Source organism: Danio rerio, chromosome 21 (assembly GCF_052040795.2).
Source record: "Danio rerio strain M-AB ecotype USA chromosome 21, GRCz13ab, whole genome shotgun sequence".
NCBI classification, from domain to species: Eukaryota; Metazoa; Chordata; class Actinopteri; order Cypriniformes; family Danionidae; genus Danio; species Danio rerio.
The window spans coordinates 16,620,616-16,642,910 of record NC_141041.1 but is presented as its reverse complement, the minus strand read 5'-3'; the positions used below and the strand labels follow the sequence as shown (position 1 = coordinate 16,642,910).

Sequence of the window (22,295 nt, the reverse complement as noted above, 5' to 3'; positions counted from 1 at the left end):
ACAGTGAGTAGCTAGAATCTTTACCAACCTATTTCCCTATAACACAATTATCCCATGAAGGCTGTTAAATAAACAAATGTCTTGTAACTCTTTGAATTATTGTGCCAGTGTATTGTATGGGCATGCATGGACCCAGCCAACGTATACTTAATTAGGTAGTTTCTATTGCAGGTTAAACATTCTTCTGATTTAGGAGCTAATTTCATTCAAAAGGTTTCACTACAGTATAACTAAGATCATTTCCGGTTGCTGCAGTGTAAATACTCCCCAATGAGGGTATTTTGTCAATTGTTCCTTTTGTTAATTTACAGTAATTTCTTTATGTTGCAATAATGATTTAATGTAATGACCTTTTTTTTCTGTGTACCTTTTAGGACTTCACAATTATTCTTACTTATTTTATTGAATGATCACAAATTAAATAAATAATATTAACTGTAATTCTTTTATATTATATAACATATTACTATTTTCTAAAATGCTTCTTCTTTTATATTTAATCTAAAACTGTAGGTTTTTTATGTTAACATTCATGTACTCATTCATATTACCATTAACCCTTTAATTCATGGCTTTGAAACTTTCTACACCTTTAAATTTCAATTTTAACTCCACCATAACCTGTGGAAATGTGGGAAAATAGCATTTATATCAAAGTAATTTACTAAGTACATTATTACTGAAATAAAGGCTAATTCATGTATACACTACAAAACCCAATAAGTTAAGGTATCTCAAACCATTTGAGGAAACCAATTGCAACAAACCATTAAAGTTCAAAAAGTTATCTAAACGAGCACTTTGAACTTGATCTATTTGAGTAAAAAAGCAATTTGAGCACAGTCAAAACCAATAAATGAAGAGAACTTAAACCAACCGAGTACTCAATAAGTTAAGGCAACTCAACTCAATAAGTTAAGGCAACTCAAACCATTTGAGAAAATCGATTGCAACAAACCATTTGAGTTCAAAAACTAATCTATATAGGTACTGTGAACTTACTCCATTTAAGTTGACACAATGAGGTATTTAATTAACTCATTATCTTTATTGCTGAGTTCAAAACTCTTTTTAAATCAAAGTTGACTTTTGTGTTTTACAGTGTATGAATAAATCTTCCTTTGGAAATAATTTCTATACTGTATAAAATTGTAGCCATTTTTAGTGTTGCGTTACAACACAGTGCAATACAATACAATGACAGGCATAAAGATATATTATGATTCAAAGAATAAATGATTGAAGTTCTTGTAAACATTAAAGCTTCTTTTCTTGATTCTTCAGTTTACTTCCATAATCTGTGTAACATTAACACCTTCAAATCAAAACAAATCATCATCATACTTGAATCTTCATCAGGAAAAAAATCGACTAGAATAGACTAAAACGGATTAAGTGATTCATCTAAATGACCTCTGAGCTTAGAAACAAGTTACATATTTTTAAAGCCCAAAAGCTGTATTCAAAGCTACACCGTGCTGTGAAGGTTCCTCCATCAGGGTTTGATCTTCTGCAAGTCTCTTGGACTCATGGTGAAGTTGCCGGAAACTCCATGTTTGATCAACTCTTCTTGTAACTGAAAACATTTGAGATTTATGACAAATCACGTGTTGGAATATCAGTCAAATTATTTTGCCATCATTAATGTATTCGATTTACTAGTGTTTATTGCATCCCCATTGGGCAAATTATGCTACGTAGTCCTGTGAGAAACTGTTTATCCACATTATTCAAAATATCTGTGTGTGTGTGTGTGTGTGTGTGTGTGTGTGTGTGTGTGTGTGTGTGTGTGTGTGTGTGCGTGTGTGTACTTATTAATGTGGTTTACAAGGATATGCGTATGACCTACATGTTTCTTTTTTTAAGGTGCATTATGAGGACATATCCCGTGTCCTCTTAATTTGAAACTCTTAAAAATCATAGTTAATAGTGTCTTTTGACATTCAAACTTTGCCACAGGTTTTCTGACAGAGTTTGGTTTAGGGGTAGGGCCAACTAATAAGCAATTATTTTACTGTATGAATACAATGTCTATTAATTGTCCTCACAAACCACATATACAGAGTTTGTTTTTGGCTTAAAGTTATAGCTTTTATAGTACCAATCTTTATGTACTGGTGATAAATGATCCATTGACTTACCCGTATAATGACCTTCTGTTCAATCTGAGACAAATTGTCTAGAGTTGAAACTTTCACTCTCAGTCCCACCACTGAAAACAAAAACAAAATTATAATACGACTAATAATAAAGGTTAATAAAGCTAATTCACAATAATGTAACGTTTTAATATAGTGTAAATGCAGTACTATTGTACATAAACATACCATACTCATTCAGAAAGGTCAGTTGGTGCTCTGGTCAAAAATAAAAATTAGACTGTTGTTAGTCAAATCAAAATTTCCCTGCGTTTACAATCTTTCACTTTCTTTATGGGCTCATTATTGTATGTAACAACCTGGTTAAATGTATTTTTAGAGAAACTTACCACTGTAACAGAAGAAAGGCAAACTGTTAAAGCATCTCTCATCTGTCCACCGGCCGAAGTATTTTAAAGAAACAGTTGTACAGTGTTGAGCTTGATACTGTCCTGGGATACTTAATCCATTATCTGGCTGTGGATCACTACTCTGAGTCCATGACAGCCAGTATGAGAATGAAGAGTTGCTCTGATCTGACCACAGTCTGTTTCTGTACAGACCAATCCAGATATCATAACCAAAATTTCCAGAGCCTGTAATGCTCAGTATCTGTTGCAGCTCTGTCTCACTTCTCACACTGGCCAGGTCTGTGTTTCTCTCTCTGCAGTAGTTCTGAGCGTCTCTCCATGTGTTTCTCTCAGTAACCAAAACATATATTTGAGTGCTTTCTTCAAAATGAAACAAATAATACATCTTTATGTAATAGCTTTACATTAATTATAGGATGTTTAACTAAGGATAAATTTACAAGACTTTTTTAAAATCTAAATTAAAGTGTACTTTTTGGCAATTCTTGACACAAAATTATTTTTGGACTAAATTGCGAAGATGTGAAAGTGTATTTTAAAGTGCACTTTTAAAGTGCAAAGGAAAGCAACAGTATTATTATAATCTTTGTGTAAACTACTAAATGTGATTTTTGTAAAAATGGTGCTGGCATGCACATGTGTTTTGTGTTCAGTCTACTTGTTAGGGTTTATTAGTTGGATTCAGTTATTGTTGATTTGACAAGATCCAGGATCATTTCGTTCTTCAAAACTCATCCGAGAGTTGTTGTCATAGCAACAGTTCTGGTGGCTCAAACCTGCTTGGGAACAGGTTTATTTCATATAAACATGATTAGATCGGCTCATTTCAAGCAAAAGTAATACTAAAGTATGTACCGAATACTGATACTTTCTTACAGTAGTAACCTATAGATCAGGGATCACCAAACTTGTTCCTCAAGGTCCGGTGTCCTGCAGATTTTAGCTCCAACCCTAATCTAACACACCGGAACAAGGTAATCAAAGTCTTATTACTAGGTATACTTGAAACACCCAGACAAGTGTGTTGAGGCAAGTTGGAGCTAAACCCTGCTGGGCACCAAGACCTCCAGGATCGAGATTGGTGACCCCTGCTATAGTATACAATTGGGAAAAAGTTAAATAAAAAAAATGTATATGTACACATTTATAATTTATAATAGTTAATAATATTTGATATTGAATAATTAATAATATTTATGTTTATATACATATAAACTTGTATAAGTTTAAATATTTATAAATAAATAAAACTTAGTAAACTTAAGTACTTAAGTAAATAAAAGTACAAAAACGGGGTGGTTCTCCCCAAGGGGATCAAAGAGAACATTTATTAATATAGATTTTTTTAGATACAAATACGTACTATTTAAAGGTACCGATCCAGCTTCAGAACAATTTCTGTAAGATAATGTTTTTTGTTTGTTTGTTTGCTTTTTTTTTATAAAGGATTAATAACTTTTGCTGTCATGCACATGTTTTGACAGCCAGTATGCCGGTGATTTGATGCTTTGCAAAAGTTGCAGATGCCTTTACCAATATCAACATGCTTTTTTGATGCAAATTTAATTTAAATTGCTTACACCGCCTAAGAGACTAAAATAGGCCTGGACCACTAAAATATAAAACTAAATAAATACCTAAATACTCTTGACACATGAAAGTGTAAAGCCTGCAGCTCACAACACATGGGGAAAGTGATTGTGTATAATTTTTAACAAACCGTTTATACAGATTTTATATAACTTTGCTTACGTGGATAATTTAATATTATTCAAATGATGGCATTATGCTGCTGTGCCATCAGCCAATCATTGGATTGCTGATCATGATTTTGAGAATCGATAGATCTGTCCTTCATAAGCTGCAATCTCAGATCAGTTCACCCAGATATTTTAATCTGATTTAAACCAAAACAGAACCAAATTAGTCAGAGGTCTGTTATCAAGATTAAAAGATCCAGGATCTGCCAAATCATCTTAGATCTTTTAAGCAAGGTACAAAGAACGGACCCAGCTCTACTCTTTGTTTTTGTTTTGGGTTTTCCTGCACTTGTTTGAACCAGCTGTTGGAAAAAAAAAATTATGATAATTTTAACTCATCCTCATGTTGGTTCAAACCGTTGGGACCTTCATTCGTCTTCTGAGAACAAATGAAGATATTTTAGGTAAAATCTGAGAGCTCCCTTATCCTCCAAATAAAGTAAGGTTTCATACTCATTTAAAGTGAAATACTAAAAAACATCACCAAAATGTGGACAATATGCCTTCAGTGGTTCAATCAGAAAATTATAAAGCTACGAGAACACTTTTCTGCACATGAAAAAAAAAAAATTCATTCATTCATTTTCTGCCACTTTTCCGGGGCCTGGTCGGCGGGACAGTAGTCTTAGGAGAGAACCCCAGACTTCCCTCTCCCCAGACACTTCCTCCAGCTCCTCCGGGGAGATCACAAGACATTCCCAGGCCAGCCGGGAGACATAGTCCCTCCAGCATGTCCTGGTTCTTCCCCGAGGCCTCCTCCTGGTGGGACATGCCTGGAACACCTCCCTAGGTAGGTGTCCAGGAGGCATCCGAAAAAGATGCCCAAGCCACCTCAGCTGACTTCTCTCGATGTGGAGGAGCAGCGGCTCTACTCCAAGCTCCTGCCTGGTGTTAGAGCTCCTCACCCTATCCATAAGAGTGCGCCCTGCCACCCTGAAAAGGAAACAAATTTCGGCCACTTGTATCCGAGATCTTGTCCTTTCGGTCATGACCCAAAGCTCATGACCATAGGTGAGGGTAGGAACGTAGATTGACCGGTAAATCGAAAGCTTTGCCTTTCGGCTCAGCTACTTTTTCACCACAACGGACCGATACATGGACCGCATTACTGCTGCCGCTGCACCAATCTGCCTGTCAATCTCACGTTCCATCCTTTCCTCACTTTGTTCCCTCTTGAACAAAACACCGAGATACTTAAACTCCTCCACCTGGGGTAAGGACTTTACTCCAACCTGGAGATGGCAAACCACCTTTTTCCGGTGGAGCACCATGGCCTCGCACATGGAGGTGCTGATTCTCATCCCAGCCGCGTAACACTCGGCAGCAAACCGCCCCAGCGCATGCTTAAGGTCCATGTTCGATGAAGCCAACAGAACAACATCGTCTGCGAATAACATAGATGAAATCTTGTGGTCCCTGAACCGGACTCCCTCCAGCCCAAGGGCAGCCCTGCCGGAGTCCAACATGCACTAGGTACAAATCTGACTTATAACCGGCAAAGCGAACCAGACTCCTACTCTATTCCTACAGGGACAAGATGGCCCTCAACAGGTCGCCTCTGACCCCATACTCCCCGAGCACCCACCACAGAATGCCACGAGGGACACGATCGAATGCCTTCTCCAGGTCCACAAAACACATATGGACTGGTTGGGCATACTCCCATGAACCCTAGAGCACCCTGGTGAGGGTATAGAGCTGCTCCAGTGTACCACGGCCTGGACGAAAACCGCATTGTTCCTCCTGGATTCCAGGTTCAACCATTTTTTTTTAAAATAACAACTTTATTATTTATTTATTTTTGGTGCTTGAAGTCTATGGATGGAATGTCTATGGATAATGAGAGAGCGCTCAGATTTCACCTAAAACACCTTAATTTTTGCTTTGAAGGTTCAGTACAACATAAAGATGGATAATTGATAACTTAATAACATAAGTGTTATTTTTGTGTGAACTAACCCTTTAAATTGTTGTTAAAACATACCCAAAGGCAAATTATGCTAACTTCTAATCTCAAAATAGTAATAATAATTAATAACAGATTTTTACTTTTTTGCTTGAATTTCTTACCATTATAGCAGACAAATGGGTATGAATTGTCACAGGGCGTATCAAACCAGTATCCACTGTGTTGCATGTACACACATAATTCCTTGCCCCCCATGTTGTTTGGTTCATGATACCAGTTCCTGTAATCTCTTTCTCCTTCCTGATAGAAATCATTGTCTTCCAGTGACCATCTCCAGCTGTTCACATCATCGTACAGTCCAATCCAGGCTGAACCATTGTAACTGCCATTGACTGTGTTAATCAGCCTGTTCATTTCCTCCATGTTATTAATGGTGGCCAGATCAGTGTAACTCAGTCTGCAGAATCTCTGAGCTTCAGTCCAGTTCATAGACTCGGACACAAAGTAATACTGACGGGATGATGCTAGTGCAAGTCAATATGTGCAAATTAAGAGTTCTTATTAATCATTATTATTATTATAATTATTAGTATTATTAAGATTTTATTTTTTACTTTGACTTAATCAATCTTCAAATAAAAAAACTAATGCATTATTCTTGTAAACACTCCAAAGAATGCAAGCCATCAGAAGCTATTGTGTAAATGTTCTACTCACCACTGTAGCAAATGAAAGGAAAAGCAGTATTGCAGTTTTCATCTGTCCAGCTCCCAGAGTCACTGAATGACACAGCAGTGCAGTATTGACTGTTTCCAGCATTATCTGGCTGTCCTGACCTCCAGTTACTGAATGAAGAGTTGCTCTGATCTGACCAAGACCTGCTTCTGTACAGTCCAATCCAAACATTATTAGAGTTTGGAAGTAATCTCTGAACCATGTAGTTTTCAATCTCATTCCTGATACTGACGAGGTCTGTGTGATGTTCTCTGCAGTAACTTTGAGCATCAGTCCAGGATTTGTACTGATTAACAAGCACATAACTTGAGCTAGCATTCACTCTTCCTGCGGTAAAAACAAAACAATTGTTTAGTGATTATGGTGTCATATGGTGTCGTAATTGTTTGAAAGCCAGGAGCAGTTCTTACCATCATAACAAACAAAGAGGTACATCTGTGAGCAAGAGAATTCTCTCCATATTCCTCGATAAGCAGACAAATACACACACAGACTTTGTCCACCCCAGTTAAGAGGTTGCTGGACATACCAGTTTTTATATCCTCCATGTAAAGCTATATTATTCAGTGACCATCTCCAGCTGTCCAGATCATCGTACAGACCAATCCAAGCCTTGCCATAGAAAGTCCCACGTACTGTTTTGAAGAGTATCTTCATTTCATCCATGTTATCAACGGTGGCCAGATCGTTGTAATTCTGTCTGCAGAAACTCTGAGCTTCAGCCCAGGTTTTAGGGTCAGACACCAAATGATACTGACGGGTACATGTAGATTGTGTGCAGTTTCCTGAAAGTAACAAAAAACGGTTGCATTTCTGGTCAGAAACCAGGATTTTGTAAATAAGGTAATATTATGGGTCAAGATGAGGGTTAGTTTTTTTTTTAAATACCGGTACCAAATCATCCAGGTTACTAACGTAACTCACGTTCCCTGAAGAGGGAACGAAAACGTGTGTCTTTAGTAGGCCCACCCGGAATCTGAGCGCGCAGAATTCCGCAGATTTTTAGCAGATTTTTAGCAGATTTTTAGCCCATCATTAATTCTGTTTATTTACTTGAGTAAATGTGTGTAAATTAATATTTATTTAATTTTTTTATTAATTTCAGTAACATTATTGACTAATGTGAAAATGTTTATCAGATTAATGTACAATGCAGTTTGTACAGTAACATTTTCTGTCTTTTACTAGATATAGTATATGACAAACTTGCTTTATTTACCAAATAAAGTGAATCTAATTGGATCTGCATATTAAACATTAAATAAAAGTTAAAAAGATATTATTTTTATGTCATATATTAAGGTTTTAGTTATGATAATCCCAAAAAATTCTGCAGAAAACCGTAGACTTTTACCTAAATTCTCAGCAGAAATAGCAAAAATTGTCCGCAGATTCCGTCTGGCCCTAGTCTTTAGCCACAAATGGGAGATTTCTAGACATTGAATGGGACAGTGTATGGAAAACACCACAGCACTTGAGGCTGTCACACCCCTGATGTGAAGTTTGCCAATCATAGCTTGAGTGCTCAAGCATCACCAAGGGTGCAACCTCCCAACATCCCCTAGGCCCTTTAATTAACATTGTATGGTAATAAATAAGAATAGAATTAGATTGAGGGTTGTAAATGTGCTTTTGTAACCCGCACGATATAGAAACCAAGGAGATTACAATATTATACTATCAACTTTGGACCAAGTTATCAGAAGTTTAAGTTCGCTCTGGAGCCAACTTTGCAGCAAGACAAGGGAAATGATGACACAAGACAGGAATTTTTGTATCAAAATATATATGATTTATATTGTAAATATTAGTGAGAAATGAAATAAATTAAATAAAATAACAAACTAATTATTCTCAAATTTGGACTTTGAAATGTATATTTCCCCAAATATAAAGTAATAAAATAAAATAAAGGCTTTTCACACTATGTCAAGTGTTTTCTTCACAAAAACAAAATGTAAAAGGTAAATATAAACAACTTCAGCACTCCTCAGGTAAGTAAGACCATAGTAATAATTGAAACACTTCAATTAGGAAAAAAACGGCTAGAAAATTGAACCCAGAAAATAATTTCTTGTCAGATACCAAAGTGATTCGGCAAAATAATTCACTAGTCCATCAAACAAATATGATTGGTCACCTCTTTGGTTGCGAAATGTTCAAGTTCAGTTTAATAAACTCAAATGTTTATAATGCACCCGTTGCAGTGTTTTGTTTTAACACTGATTAGTAGCTCAGTTCCAGAAAAATAGAACTAAATATGACTCTGGTTTCCAGTCGTTCCTGTGTCCGATAGACGATGGAAAATATAAACTCAAATTTCCTACCAATCAGATGAATTGGGCAACACGAAATATTGGTTCCATAGAACCGGGCGGCTCGCCAGTTTCCACCAACAGCGAATGTCCTCCAAGATGGCAGAAACAAGAATACTTTGGACTTCTAGAACTCCACACTCCAAATGTCAGGTGTCAGGATCACGAACAGAGGAGATGGAAAAACAAAAACAGAGGAAAAGAACACACAAAAAAAAAAACCCAACCAAGAAATATAGTAGTTATAGTTGAAGAAAAAATCACTTATGAACCAAAAAAAAAATACAGCCTAATCAGATCTGTGCTTCAGACGATTCCTGTCCTTGGTCCAAACGCGATTGGGGGTTTGAGTACGGACAGTAGTATATTACAGCAACTAAATCAAGTTTCAACTGCTTGTTTTACTTCTAATTTCTCAAATTTTACAGCTATACACGACGCGGGCCGCAAGCTCGCTCCAGCTGTTCACGTTTCTCTCGTTTCACTCCTCTCTCACGCTGTGATTCTGCCTCTCTCTCAACTCAACGCGCGCAGATGACGTCATTCCGGGAGGCGGAGCTAGTATTTTTTTCACTCGCAGTTAAATAGATGCATTTAATTTTATCTGTATTCTACGATTATATAATGTTTCTTTTTTTCTTTTTGATAACATTGTGACTATTACAAAATACAAATAAAATTATTTTACATGTACTCCAGTTATTGTTCTTATTTATTTATTTGGTTAAAGGGCTTGATAAGGACTACAGTAACCTGGGTTACACCCTCCCCTCTCGAATACATGCAAGTCCCTTTGCATTGCACAGCAAATAGAATTCACAGATGACGCACTGGAGCAACAACTGACTTCTCTAAAGAAGAACAGAGAGCTGTATCAAGGCCTTGTAACAAAGACTGTATAACTAAGGTAAGTGGATTCCCTAACTGGGGATATTCAAACTTCTTGGGAGGCCGTCGCTCCCTCTGTGATCGTCTGAGTAAAATATCATCCGGTTCATTACAAGTGGGTTGCTCATTCTGCAAAATTTCAGTATGTCCCACATTGCTGGGTATCAGATTTTGTTCAGTTTCCCACTCAAAACTATCTAGCACATTCTTGGCTGTTTGATCAGGAGACTCACTCCAAAGCTCTGAGGATTGCTCTGACTCAGAGTTTTTCTCAGTCAGGACACATGGCACAGTGTTACTTGACTCAAGTGCATTGGCATTTTTTTCTACTTCAATTAACTCATTTGTTTCTTTTTCCACAGGTTCCACACCAGGTAAGTGTTTCTTTGCAGGTTCTTCTGGATTACTTACTACAGATTCCGGAACAGACACGTCTTCCACAGCAGGATCGAGGACTGTTAAGCTAACACCAGACTCCCCAACTGGTATGTACTCAGGACCAACAATAATTTGAGTTTCAAAACTTAATGTTCCTTCAGGCACATTACTGACGATGTGTTCCTCCTCAGATTCTGAGTTTTCGGAAATTAAGTCTGATTCCTGCATCTCATTGTTAAGGGAAAATCTGGTTAGAGGCTTCCTGGCTGGTTTCTGTTTTGGTGGTTCTACAAGCTTATTTGATTGCAAAAATCCACAGGGTAACAAGAGGTCACGGTGTAAAGTTCGTAACGGACCATCCTTTCCTTCTGGTTTGACAGTATACACCGGTAGGTTATGTGCTTTCTTGACAACAACATGAACATTTTGCTCCCATTTGTCAGCTAATTTATGTTTGCCTCGCAAACGCACATTCCTCACTAGAACTCGGTCACCTTCTTCCAGAGTTAAGGCAACTACATGCTTGTCAAACCTTTGCTTGTTACGTTCTGCAATCTTTCCAGCATTTTTGGTAGCCATCTCGTAACTTTCACGTAAACGATTCTTTAAGTTTTCCACATACTGTGAGTGAGACTTGTTGGGAGTGTCCACTGGCAACCCGAATGCCAAGTCAACAGGAAGACGAGGTTGTCGCCCAAACATGAGCTCGTAGGGAGTATATCCAGTTGTGTCATGCCTGGTGCAATTATAGGCATGCACTAGGGGTTTTACATACTCCTTCCACCTAGATTTCCTCTCATTTTCCAGTGTTCCAAGCATTTGGAGCAGTGTACGATTAAATCGTTCCACTGGATTCCCCCTAGGGTGGTATGGGGTTGTTCTGACCTTGTGTATTCCTGCAACCTTACACAGCTCCTTGACAGTACGTGACTCAAAGTCGGCTCCTTGGTCACTATGCAGCTTCTCGGGAAACCCATAGTGTATTAAGAAGTGGTCCCAAAGACTTTTTGCAACTGTTTGGGCAGTTTGGTTTCGAGTAGGTATGGCCATAGCATACTTTGTAAAATGGTCAGTGATAACCAGAATGTTCTTAGTGTTGCTTTGGTCCGGCTCTAAGGATAGGAAATCAATGCACACCAACTCAAGGGGCCTACTTGTTTGAATATTAACCAAAGGAGCTGCTTTTTCAGGAGGTGTTTTCCGCCGAACACAGCGTTCACAGGTTTTTACCTTCTGTACCACTGCATGAGACATTTTCGGCCAAAAAAATCTTGTCCTCACAAGATCCAGTGTTCGTTCAATACCAAGATGACCCATGTCATCATGGAGACTCTGTAATACGGTGTTTCTAAGTGAGGTAGGTAAAGCCAACTGGTATGATGAAGCTCCGTGTTCCTGCCTCTTTCTGTACAGAACATTACTCCTCAACTCAAGACGCTTCCATTCCTTTAACCATAAGCTCACAGCAGAAGATAGTTCCCTTAACTTACAAGGCTTAACCCCACTTTCCACTCTTTCAATGACAATTTTCAACTCTGGATCCTTTCTCTGCAACTCTGCCAAAGCAGCTTGTGAGAGATGAGGGAGACTTGGGAGACCATGTTCATCCTCATGCTGGAACTCGTATGGAAGGACATCCACACAGTGGGTAAGAGACTCAACCAAAGTAATCGAAGGGATACAACGGAGTCCTTGGGGTGACCCAACTACATGATGCTTTTCGCAGATCGCTTTCACTACTTCTGCCATCACAACAGGTGACTCATCTTCTGACTCCATAAGATGGTGCAAAGTGAATTGCCTAATCCTTTCCCTCTCTTTTAGTGAGGTTAGGTCATCCACCAGCTCACCATGTGGCCTTCGAGAGAGACCATCTGCATCTTGGTTTTGACTCCCTGCCCTGTACTGCAGCTTAAAATTATAAGTCGATAGACTGGACAACCAGCGGTAACTGGTAGCGTCAAGTTTTGCCGAAGTTAATATATATGTTAGAGGGTTGCTATCTGTCACAACAGTAAATTCTGCACCGTAAAGGTAGTCATTAAACTTGGAAGTTACAGCCCATTTTAGCGCTAAAAATTCAAGTTTATGTGCAGGGTACCTGCTCTCACCTTTAGTCAACCCTCTACTAGCATAAGCTATGACTCGCAGCTGCCCCTCTTGTTCTTGGTACAAAGCTGCACCGAGCCCGGTGGTACTTGCATCGGTGTGTAGCACATAGGGATGTTTGGGGTTTGCAAAGCCCAATATAGGTGCAGATGTGAGATGGTCGATTATGGAGTCAAATGCATCCTGACAGTCTGTAGTCCATCGAGTGTCAAATTCCGCTTTGGGATTGAAATATTCACAGTCTTTCTGCTTCGTGTTACAACTCTTTCTAAGAGGAGGATATCCTGCAGTAAGGTCAGTTAACGGTTTAACTATCTTTGAAAAGTCACGCACAAACCTCCTGTAATATCCAGCGAAGCCTAAAAAGGACCTTAGCTCTTTTAGGTTTCTTGGCCTTGGCCAGGTCTTTAAAGCTTCTACCTTTGCAGGGTCTGTTTCCACCCCATTGTGAGAAACAATGTGGCCAAGGTACTTCACTGAGGTTTGGAAGAACCGGCACTTCTCAGGTGACAATTTCAATCCATACTCCTTAAGTCGGTTTAGGACTTGCAACAACCGGGACTCATGTTCCTCTAAAGTATCAGAAAAAACAATGAGGTCATCAATAAAGACAAGGACTTGCTTCCGATTTAGATCTCCCATGCACCGTTCCATAATCCTTTGAAAGGTGCTAGGGGCATTTGTAATTCCCTGCGGCATACGGTTGAACTCCCAGAAGCCAAGTGGACAGACAAATGCAGTCTTGGCCTTATCAACTTCCTCCATCTCTATTTGATAAAACCCAGACTTCAGATCGAGCACAGAAAACCATTTTGAGCCCGTCAGTGTGGAGAAAGCCTCCTCTAAATTTGGTAACGCATAGGCGTCTTTTATTGTCTGTGCATTTAGCTTCCGGAAGTCAACACATAGCCGCACTGAGCCATCCTTTTTCCGGACAACAACTATGGGTGAAGCAAATGGAGAATCAGACTCCCGGATAACACCAGTAACTAGCAACTCTTGGAGGTGCCTCCTCACAGCATCTATGTCTTGGGGATGTATGGGCCTGGCCCTTTGTTTGAATGGTGTCTCGTCATTTAACTTTATTTGGTGCTTGACCTTCTTTGTGTGACCAAAATCCAAATCATGCAGGGAGAAAACTTCCGGCATAGAGTTTAACAGTTTTGTTATCCTTTCTTTCCAGGTCGTGGGCAGAGAGTCGCCAAAGTCAAATGTTAAGTTGGCACAGGTGGGTATTGACTCTTCAGCTTTAGCATCTGAACTCTGATGATGCTGGTTCAGGACACTTTGAATAGCATGAATCTCGGCTAACATGACTTTAGGAGGAACTGCTATGTCAGTTTGCGTGGTATTTCTTAACAGAACTGACAGCTTGGAAAGACGTTTATTCGGTGATGTGTGCAAGCAACTAGCAATAAGAAGACCATTGGGCAAAGGAACGGAGGGTGGTTCGAGTGTTACCAGTTTTTCTGTGTGGGGACCATGAAAATGGGCTTGACCCTCTAACACCACCATTCCTCCTGCAGGTACTATCTCAGGGGAGTTTCCCTTGAATTTTACATAACCAAGGGTTTCACTGCTGGCCTGCCTCCATCTAGCTTCCAACACTTTAAGCACAGCTTGATAGCCAGGAAAACTAGACTTGACATCAGCTGCACAATCTTGAGCACATTTACCATAAAGCACATCTAACGAGTTTGTTCCAACTAAAATTTGGGAAAAACTGGTTAAATCTGGAACAACTAAAGCTAATGTAGGAACCTCAACCTCTGCCCCGATGAATTCTTTGGGGAATTTCAAGGTAAGTTCGATGTACCCTAAATATGGCACAGCCTGTCCATTAGCTCCTTCTACCTCCAGTAGATTTTTCAAGGGCTCCAAAGGGAAATCAGATAAATGTGCTTTGTAAAACGAATGGGGTATTGTGGTGACCTGCGACCCCGTGTCTATAAGGCAGTTTACCTCCATCCCCCCAATGGTGACTTGGGCTGTACATTTGGTTCCTACCAGACCTTTGGGTAAATGTTTGAAAGACACAGTGGTTTGACTGAGCTCGGGTATCTGTTTATAACATCCAGGGCGGCTATTATAAAGTTTGGCCTCCATATGCCCCGCTATAGAGACCTCACCTAGTTTAAAAACTGGGCGGGTCTTCCATGTAGGATATCCCACTGATGCTGCTGCTCTCTCAGCTTGAGCCGCTTTTCCTCAACTTTTGGAGGATTTGCAGAGTTTTCGCAGTTGACTGCCAAATGCCCATCATCTCCGCATCGAAAACAGTACCCTGGCCTAGGTCTGTTAGTTCTTAAAGGCTCTTTCTTGAGAGCTCTGTCAATTTCAGTTCCAGGGGATCTCTGCACATGAGGAGCTTGATATGCTTTCTGTACAATACCTTGTGCTTGTAGCTCTGCTACCTGTCGCTGCAATCTGGCAATTTCTGATTGCTCTGGATTGTTCCCTTTTAGTCCCTCAGCAACAGATGCTTTTACAGCAGCCACCTGAACGCAAAGGTCTTCAACAGTCCTCTTTAAAGCAACTAACTCAGCCCTTTCTGATTGACCTTTAATACTCTTTTTATCAGGAGACTGTTTTAAAGTGGCGACTTGAGCTTGAATTTCTGCGACTTGTTTCTTTAAAGATCCTGCTTCGGAACTATAAGGGCTAGACACGTCGCATGCACAAGCTGACACTTGGTTTGAGATAGCTCGTGTCTTTGGGTAAACATTTGCTGGCTTTGTCATCCCAAAGTGTTTCCTCATACGCTCCTCCTTAGAAGCATTTTTGTCTTCCTGAGTTCGAATTAGTATGGTTAATTCAGCGAAGGTAAGTAACTGGCCCTCTTTTTTCTCAAGCTGAAGATCAACAATGAGGCGGCTATCCCAGCACCCTCTACAGAACTGTTTTATAAGATAACGGTCACGTTCACTCTCTTTTTACCACCTCGCCTGATTACTGCGCTTAACAGGACTTGAAGGCGATGGAGATAGTCGGGTGATTTTTCATTTTGATTCTGAAAAGTACCCATTAGTTTTGCTAACAGTTCGTCTCCATCTTCAACAGAACCATAAACGGACTCCAGCAACTCAAGATAGACAGCAGGAAGGGCTGGGGGACGCACATGTTTAACTACATCTGCGGCTGGAGGTAAGAGACTGTCCAGGATTTTACGTGTTCTATGCAGGTCTGAAATAGATGGGTCATTAAGCAAATAGTCAACACTGGCACGCCAGGTGTCATAATCAGGTTCGTTAGGGGGGCGGGGACTCTTCCCTGAAAAGACCCTAAGACGAATGGATGTCTGCTGAGACATCATTGCATCACTCGTTTTTACTACATGCTCAACTACCATTCTTTGAACCTGGGGATCGCCCATTATGTTTGTCGAAGAGGAAGGAAAAACTGTTGTAAGGTTATCATCAGCGGTAGTTTCGGGTGAAGGCGGGGACACATAAATGATTCTATTCTTGGTTGGGTTTTTGGATTCGGAATCTTGGGGGTCTATCTCTGCTACATTAGATGACTCAGAAATCAGAGTGTTATCTCTAGACTGTGTGTCAGCAACCTCTATCTTTTGAGATTCTGCTAGAGTTTGGTCTACTGAATGAGTTTCTTTAAGTTTCTCTAACTCCTCCTGCAACACGGTTTGGAAAGGCCTTCCACTCTCTTTGGCTATGGCCTTCAATTGCTCAAGGTACCCTTCAGTGGCAGTGCTAACGACAGGTGGGTCACACACAGCGGCTAAAGCGCGTACCCGAAAGGTAATGCTTGGATCAGAAAGACTTCCCAAAGTCAGGGGCAAATGGGGATGCAAAGTTTGAAACGCAGAGTTTTCATTAAACTCCACAATCAGCAGCTTGTGAAAGTCTGATGCTGGGTCATCAATTATCACGTTGCGACGGATAGAGCCGTATCTCAGCAAATATGCTTCCAGCTCATTATCTAACTCAGTTAACGTTAGACCGCTTACTATGAGAGAGTTCGCTACATTTATATTTTCTCGTCTTACGACATCCATTATGACAGCTCAAATTTTTAAAACGGTTTGCTACTGATACAATTCCCTTTTTCTTGTCGTTTGACACCCTTGCTGCAATAATTAGACTCCTGGCTGGCTCGCCAACTTAACTGTAACCCGCACGATATAGAAACCAAGGAGATTACAATATTATACTATCAACTTTGGACCAAGTTATCAGAAGTTTAAGTTCGCTCTGGAGCCAACTTTGCAGCAAGACAAGGGAAATGATGACACAAGACAGGAATTTTTGTATCAAAATATATATGATTTATATTGTAAATATTAGTGAGAAATGAAATAAATTAAATAAAATAACAAACTAATTATTCTCAAATTTGGACTTTGAAATGTATATTTCCCCAAATATAAAGTAATAAAATAAAATAAAGGCTTTTCACACTATGTCAAGTGTTTTCTTCACAAAAACAAAATGTAAAAGGTAAATATAAACAACTTCAGCACTCCTCAGGTAAGTAAGACCATAGTAATAATTGAAACACTTCAATTAGGAAAAAAACGGCTAGAAAATTGAACCCAGAAAATAATTTCTTGTCAGATACCAAAGTGATTCGGCAAAATAATTCACTAGTCCATCAAACAAATATGATTGGTCACCTCTTTGGTTGCGAAATGTTCAAGTTCAGTTTAATAAACTCAAATGTTTATAATGCACCCGTTGCAGTGTTTTGTTTTAACACTGATTAGTAGCTCAGTTCCAGAAAAATAGAACTAAATATGACTCTGGTTTCCAGTCGTTCCTGTGTCCGATAGACGATGGAAAATATAAACTCAAATTTCCTACCAATCAGATGAATTGGGCAACACGAAATATTGGTTCCATAGAACCGGGCGGCTCGCCAGTTTCCACCAACAGCGAATGTCCTCCAAGATGGCAGAAACAAGAATACTTTGGACTTCTAGAACTCCACACTCCAAATGTCAGGTGTCAGGATCACGAACAGAGGAGATGGAAAAACAAAAACAGAGGAAAAGAACACACAAAAAAAAAAACCCAACCAAGAAATATAGTAGTTATAGTTGAAGAAAAAATCACTTATGAACCAAAAAAAAAATACAGCCTAATCAGATCTGTGCTTCAGACGATTCCTGTCCTTGGTCCAAACGCGATTGGGGGTTTGAGTACGGACAGTAGTATATTACAGCAACTAAATCAAGTTTCAACTGCTTGTTTTACTTCTAATTTCTCAAATTTTACAGCTATACACGACGCGGGCCGCAAGCTCGCTCCAGCTGTTCACGTTTCTCTCGTTTCACTCCTCTCTCACGCTGTGATTCTGCCTCTCTCTCAACTCAACGCGCGCAGATGACGTCATTCCGGGAGGCGGAGCTAGTATTTTTTTCACTCGCAGTTAAATAGATGCATTTAATTTTATCTGTATTCTACGATTATATAATGTTTCTTTTTTTCTTTTTGATAACATTGTGACTATTACAAAATACAAATAAAATTATTTTACATGTACTCCAGTTATTGTTCTTATTTATTTATTTGGTTAAAGGGCTTGATAAGGACTACAGTAACCTGGGTTACACTTTTACCTAGCTTATTGTAATCTAGGGATTTTTTAAAGTATGACAGTACATTGGGAAACACGCAAGTGCCCGAAGTGGGAGAAACTCTCTATGGTTTACCAAATAGCGGATCCGCTTTAGCAGAGTGAAATAAGCACACGCATGGTGTAGCAAGCGTTTTTGACACTGAGCTTAGTTTCCTCCTGATTGACCTGGTTTGCCCAGTTATAAGGAGAAAACAAGGCTTCCTTGAAAATATAAAAGTTTGTAAATGTGTTAGGTGTAACCCAGCCCGCAGCTCTACATATATTTATAAAAGAGGCACGATTTACTAACACCCAAGAGGAGGTGACACTTCATGTTGAGTGTGCTCTCACTCCCTGGGTACATGGCTGGCACTGATAGACAACGGCAATGGCATCAACTATCCATTGGACAAACCCCTTTTTTTGATATGACTCTTCCCTTTTGCTGACCACCATAACAAATAAAGAGCTGCTCAGAAGATCTTATATTCTGCGTACGGTCCACATAAAGACATGAAAGGGTTGAGTCTGCCTCCTCTGTGGGCAGCAGTTGTAGATTCACCACCTGGTCTCTAAATGGGGAGGTAGAAACCTTGAGCACATAACCAGGCTGGGGTCTCAGAATAATGTGAGAGTAGGCTGACCTGAATTCCAAGCACAATTCTCTAAGAAAAATCAGGGAACAAAAATAAAATAACTGGCAATGGGTGTTTTCACGAGATCCCAGGTCGACCTAAAGTGCTCCCATATCAGCTGGACTGTACCAGGGTGGAGTCTCCACTCTTCTTGAGACGCTCGCTTTCATGAAAGCACATCAGCTGCATGGTTAAAAAAAGTCTGGCAGAGCTATCGCTAATGGCATCATTGGAACCATCACTGATGTGCTAGAAGAGGGGCAGATCGGGAAGTGGAGCATCTTGAGAAAGAGCTGAAAATAAGAAATTGTCTCTTACCCTTCTCCCTAGATCCCACAATAAGGCTGGAGGAGTGAGCAAAATGAGACCGTCTTCTTGCACCCTCAGAGCCCGTGGCGATGTGGGCCATAGCTGAGAGCTGGAAGGCGGATTGTCCCAGACTGGCAAGGCTAGGATTTGCACACCCAGAGAGAGAGAAAACTGCTCTTTTATTGACAATTTGGTTACCATCGGCCCAGAGGACAGCAATAATTTTGAAGTCCATGTTGCTGACTGTGATCCCCGGCCCTCTCCCCAGGAAAGTGGGGAGAGCAGTTTTCCGAGCCCTCTGATTGATGACTTCGCTCATCGACTTGCCCATTTCAGCCTCCTGCAGCTCAGTCAACTTCTGCGCCTGGTAGTGCTGATAGGTGGCCATAATGTTAAAGGCGAAGGAGGCCTGGCTCACAGTTGTATAGACTCTGGCCACAAATGATTCAGATAATCTACACGCCTTTTACGGGAGCCTAGGCAGACTCCTCCAGGTAGCGGTGCCTTGTGGGCAAAAGTTGACTGCGAGATCGTGCACCACCTGAGGAAATTGCTTTGTACCACCAGGCTGCTCTGTTTTCAAGGGTAGTGAGGGCAGGAGTGCATTAGGACCAGGCAGAGAAAGGTGCACTCATTGCATGCATGAACTCACTGCAAGGGGACAGGGGGGCATGGAAGGTTAGACCTTCTTCCTGCCCCGTAAGTAACACCCATCTAATGGGTCCAAAGGTCGAGCTGGAGGACAAGCCATCTCCAACCCCAACTCAGAAGCAGCTCCGGTTAGAATAACTTACATGTCTGATTCCAAGTCCAAGACCTCACTGGCAACCTCAGAGGGCGGAAGTGGGTCTGAACTATCATTAGAACATGTTAACCCAACCTCAGATGCAGCGATGGACATCTGGTTCTCTGTGTCATTTAATGAGAGTAATCCCAGGGGTTGCACCATCTCACTCAATTGAAATTTGGATGAACCACACTGTGAATGGGGTCTGCTGGTCTAAAGTTGAGGATTAAGCACCTACTGTTACCGTGTGCTAACCAACTTGCAGAGAGCAGCAGTAGTGCTCAGCGACCTTGCAAATTGCTCATTAGTCATGCCCTAGCACTGAAGGCATGAGCTGTCAACGAGCACTTCTTCAACAGGCTGCAACCCCAGACATGTCATATAGTGCTTGTGTCTGTCATCCGGGGAGAGGGAACCACTGCATCGAGAAACACATGGTTGGAATGAAATCTTTAAAAAGATGTGTTGCTTGACCGTGCTGCTCTTTTAGTAGAAACAGCTCTTTTAGCCGCCAGTGAAATGTCCAGGGAACAGGAAATAAACCATGTTCCACCGCTGTTGTACACATAGTCGCCCACACTGATGGAATTACTGCTTTGTAAAAACAGCTCAGTAGAAGATCTCTTCAGTCTGATGTGAGAGGCTCTGAAGTGAAAAGTGTTACTGTTCGCTCCACATGCACTGGTTATACATTCTACTAATAAATAATCACCAGCACTTGCTGAGCTATGCCAACTTGCTGGCATTCATTCGCCCATTTTCTCACTCTTCAGGCTAAAAATGCAGTTTTGGTCATTACAAAACAATATTTATTGCAAAACATCTCATGTCTCTATCTATATCAACCCCTCTGATCTTTTAAAACTGCATTGAAAAAGAGACCTCATACAAAATGCTTGTTATTTTTTAGTACTGCCCCGAGTAAGAAACTTTGCATGAAATAAGTTAACGTATAGTCCAAACAACAAACCCATAGCTGAAATTATTACTATAGGGAGTGAACTTACTGTTGTAGCAGAAAAAAGGCATGCTAGATACACAGACCTCATCTGTCCATCGACCTGAATTACCAAATGAAACAGCAGTACAGTGCTGATGACTCATTTCTGGTTGCAACCCATCTTCGCCATTATCTGGTTGCAACACAGAATCAAGAATTTGTGGTCTCCAGTTTTCATTACTGGTATTCCGCTGGTCAGACCAAGTTCTGTTTCTGTACAGTCCAATCCAGACTCCTCCACCTGCTGTCTCAAGGATCTTCTGGTTTTCACTCTGATTTCTTACATTGACGAGATCTGTGTAATGATCTCTGCAGTATCTATGAGCCTCAGTCCAGTTCTTACTATCAGTGATTCTGATGTAAATCTGTGTGGCATTCTGTCTTCCTGATGGATGAAATATAACAAATATACATACACATGAGTGCAATTTAGGGGAAAACAATTACAGATTTTTTGTTGAGAACCAAACAAAAGGTTCTTACCATCATAGCATATAAACTGTAATGAATTGTAACATGAATAATCAAACCATTTTCCATAACCATCCATATAAACACATAGTTCCTTCCCACCAGAATTGTCAGGTTCATGATAAAAGTTCCTGTAATCTCTTTCTCCTTCCTGATAGAAATCATTGTCTTCCAGTGACCATCTCCAGCTGTTTACATCATCATACTGACCAATCCACGCCAATCCACTGTAACTGCCATTGACTGTGTCAATCAACCTGTTCATTTCCTCCATGTTATCAATGGTGGCTAGATCAGTGTAATTCTGTCTGCAGAAACTCTGAGCATCAGTCCAGATCATAGGCACAGACAAAAAGTGATACTGACGGATTGCTCCTAGCTCTGGAAACAAAAGAAAAATTATCTCAAACAGAATTGCCCACATTTACACAAAAAGTTGTTAACTGACAGCCAACATGTGAAAGCAGATTTGAATTTGACAGCTGATCATAAGCACTGAACATTCTAACCAAACTAGTTCAATCTTTCACTCCAGAAACCAGTCTAGATAAATCACACTGGTGTGATTGAACACGTCAACTGTTAAGCAGAAAGAGGATGGTTTTTAAACAGTGCAGAATTTCAACAAGTCAATCAAAAATGATGTAAAAGCCAAAATTGTTAAGTCTGGTTGCATTACAAAGTGTCTGATCTGTGTTTGATTTCATACCAGATATTTAGTTGACTATGACAGCAACAATTGAGTTTCATGAATACCACAAGTGTAAAAAGGTTATCAGATAAGATTTCGAAAAGAATCTTTTCCGTCAACAGGAACATCTTATCATTTATACTCTGAGAATCAATGCTTTAAATTTACTTTTTCATATCAGATTTCAAATTAAAACTTTATTGTGAATACTAGACTCATGGC

The 22,295-nt window shown here is 40.0% G+C and overlaps 1 protein-coding gene across 1 annotated transcript; it reads right to left on the bottom strand.

The window, feature by feature from the left end:
* Positions 1 to 1,031: 1,031 nt before the first annotated feature.
* On the bottom strand, positions 1,032 to 21,285 carry LOC147838813 (macrophage mannose receptor 1). Its single transcript, XM_087300983.1, has 8 exons — positions 20,919 to 21,285; positions 7,324 to 7,698; positions 6,896 to 7,240; positions 6,340 to 6,702; positions 2,489 to 2,869; positions 2,328 to 2,357; positions 2,142 to 2,212; positions 1,032 to 1,576 (listed from the first exon to the last, which is right to left on the bottom strand). The coding sequence occupies exons 1-8, from the start codon at positions 21,013 to 21,015 to the stop codon at positions 1,496 to 1,498; spliced, it is 1,743 nt and encodes a 580-aa protein (XP_087157109.1). The 5' UTR covers positions 21,016 to 21,285; the 3' UTR covers positions 1,032 to 1,495.
* Between the last annotated feature and the right edge of the window lie 1,010 nt (positions 21,286 to 22,295).

What these genes read in the sequence shown, in the direction of transcription:
- LOC147838813 (XM_087300983.1), bottom strand. Translation starts at nt 21,015, where the DNA reads ATGAGTCATCAGCACTGTACTGCTGTTTCATTTGGTAATTCAGGTCGA. An exon ending in GCCTTTCTTCTGTTACAGTG is followed by an intron (nt 2,358 to 2,488) that starts GTAAGTTTCTCT and finishes ATTTTTGACCAG; the next exon opens with AGCACCAACTGACCTTTCTG. An exon ending in GACCTTTCTGAATGAGTATG is followed by an intron (nt 2,213 to 2,327) that starts GTATGTTTATGT and finishes TTTTGTTTTCAG; the next exon opens with TGGTGGGACTGAGAGTGAAA.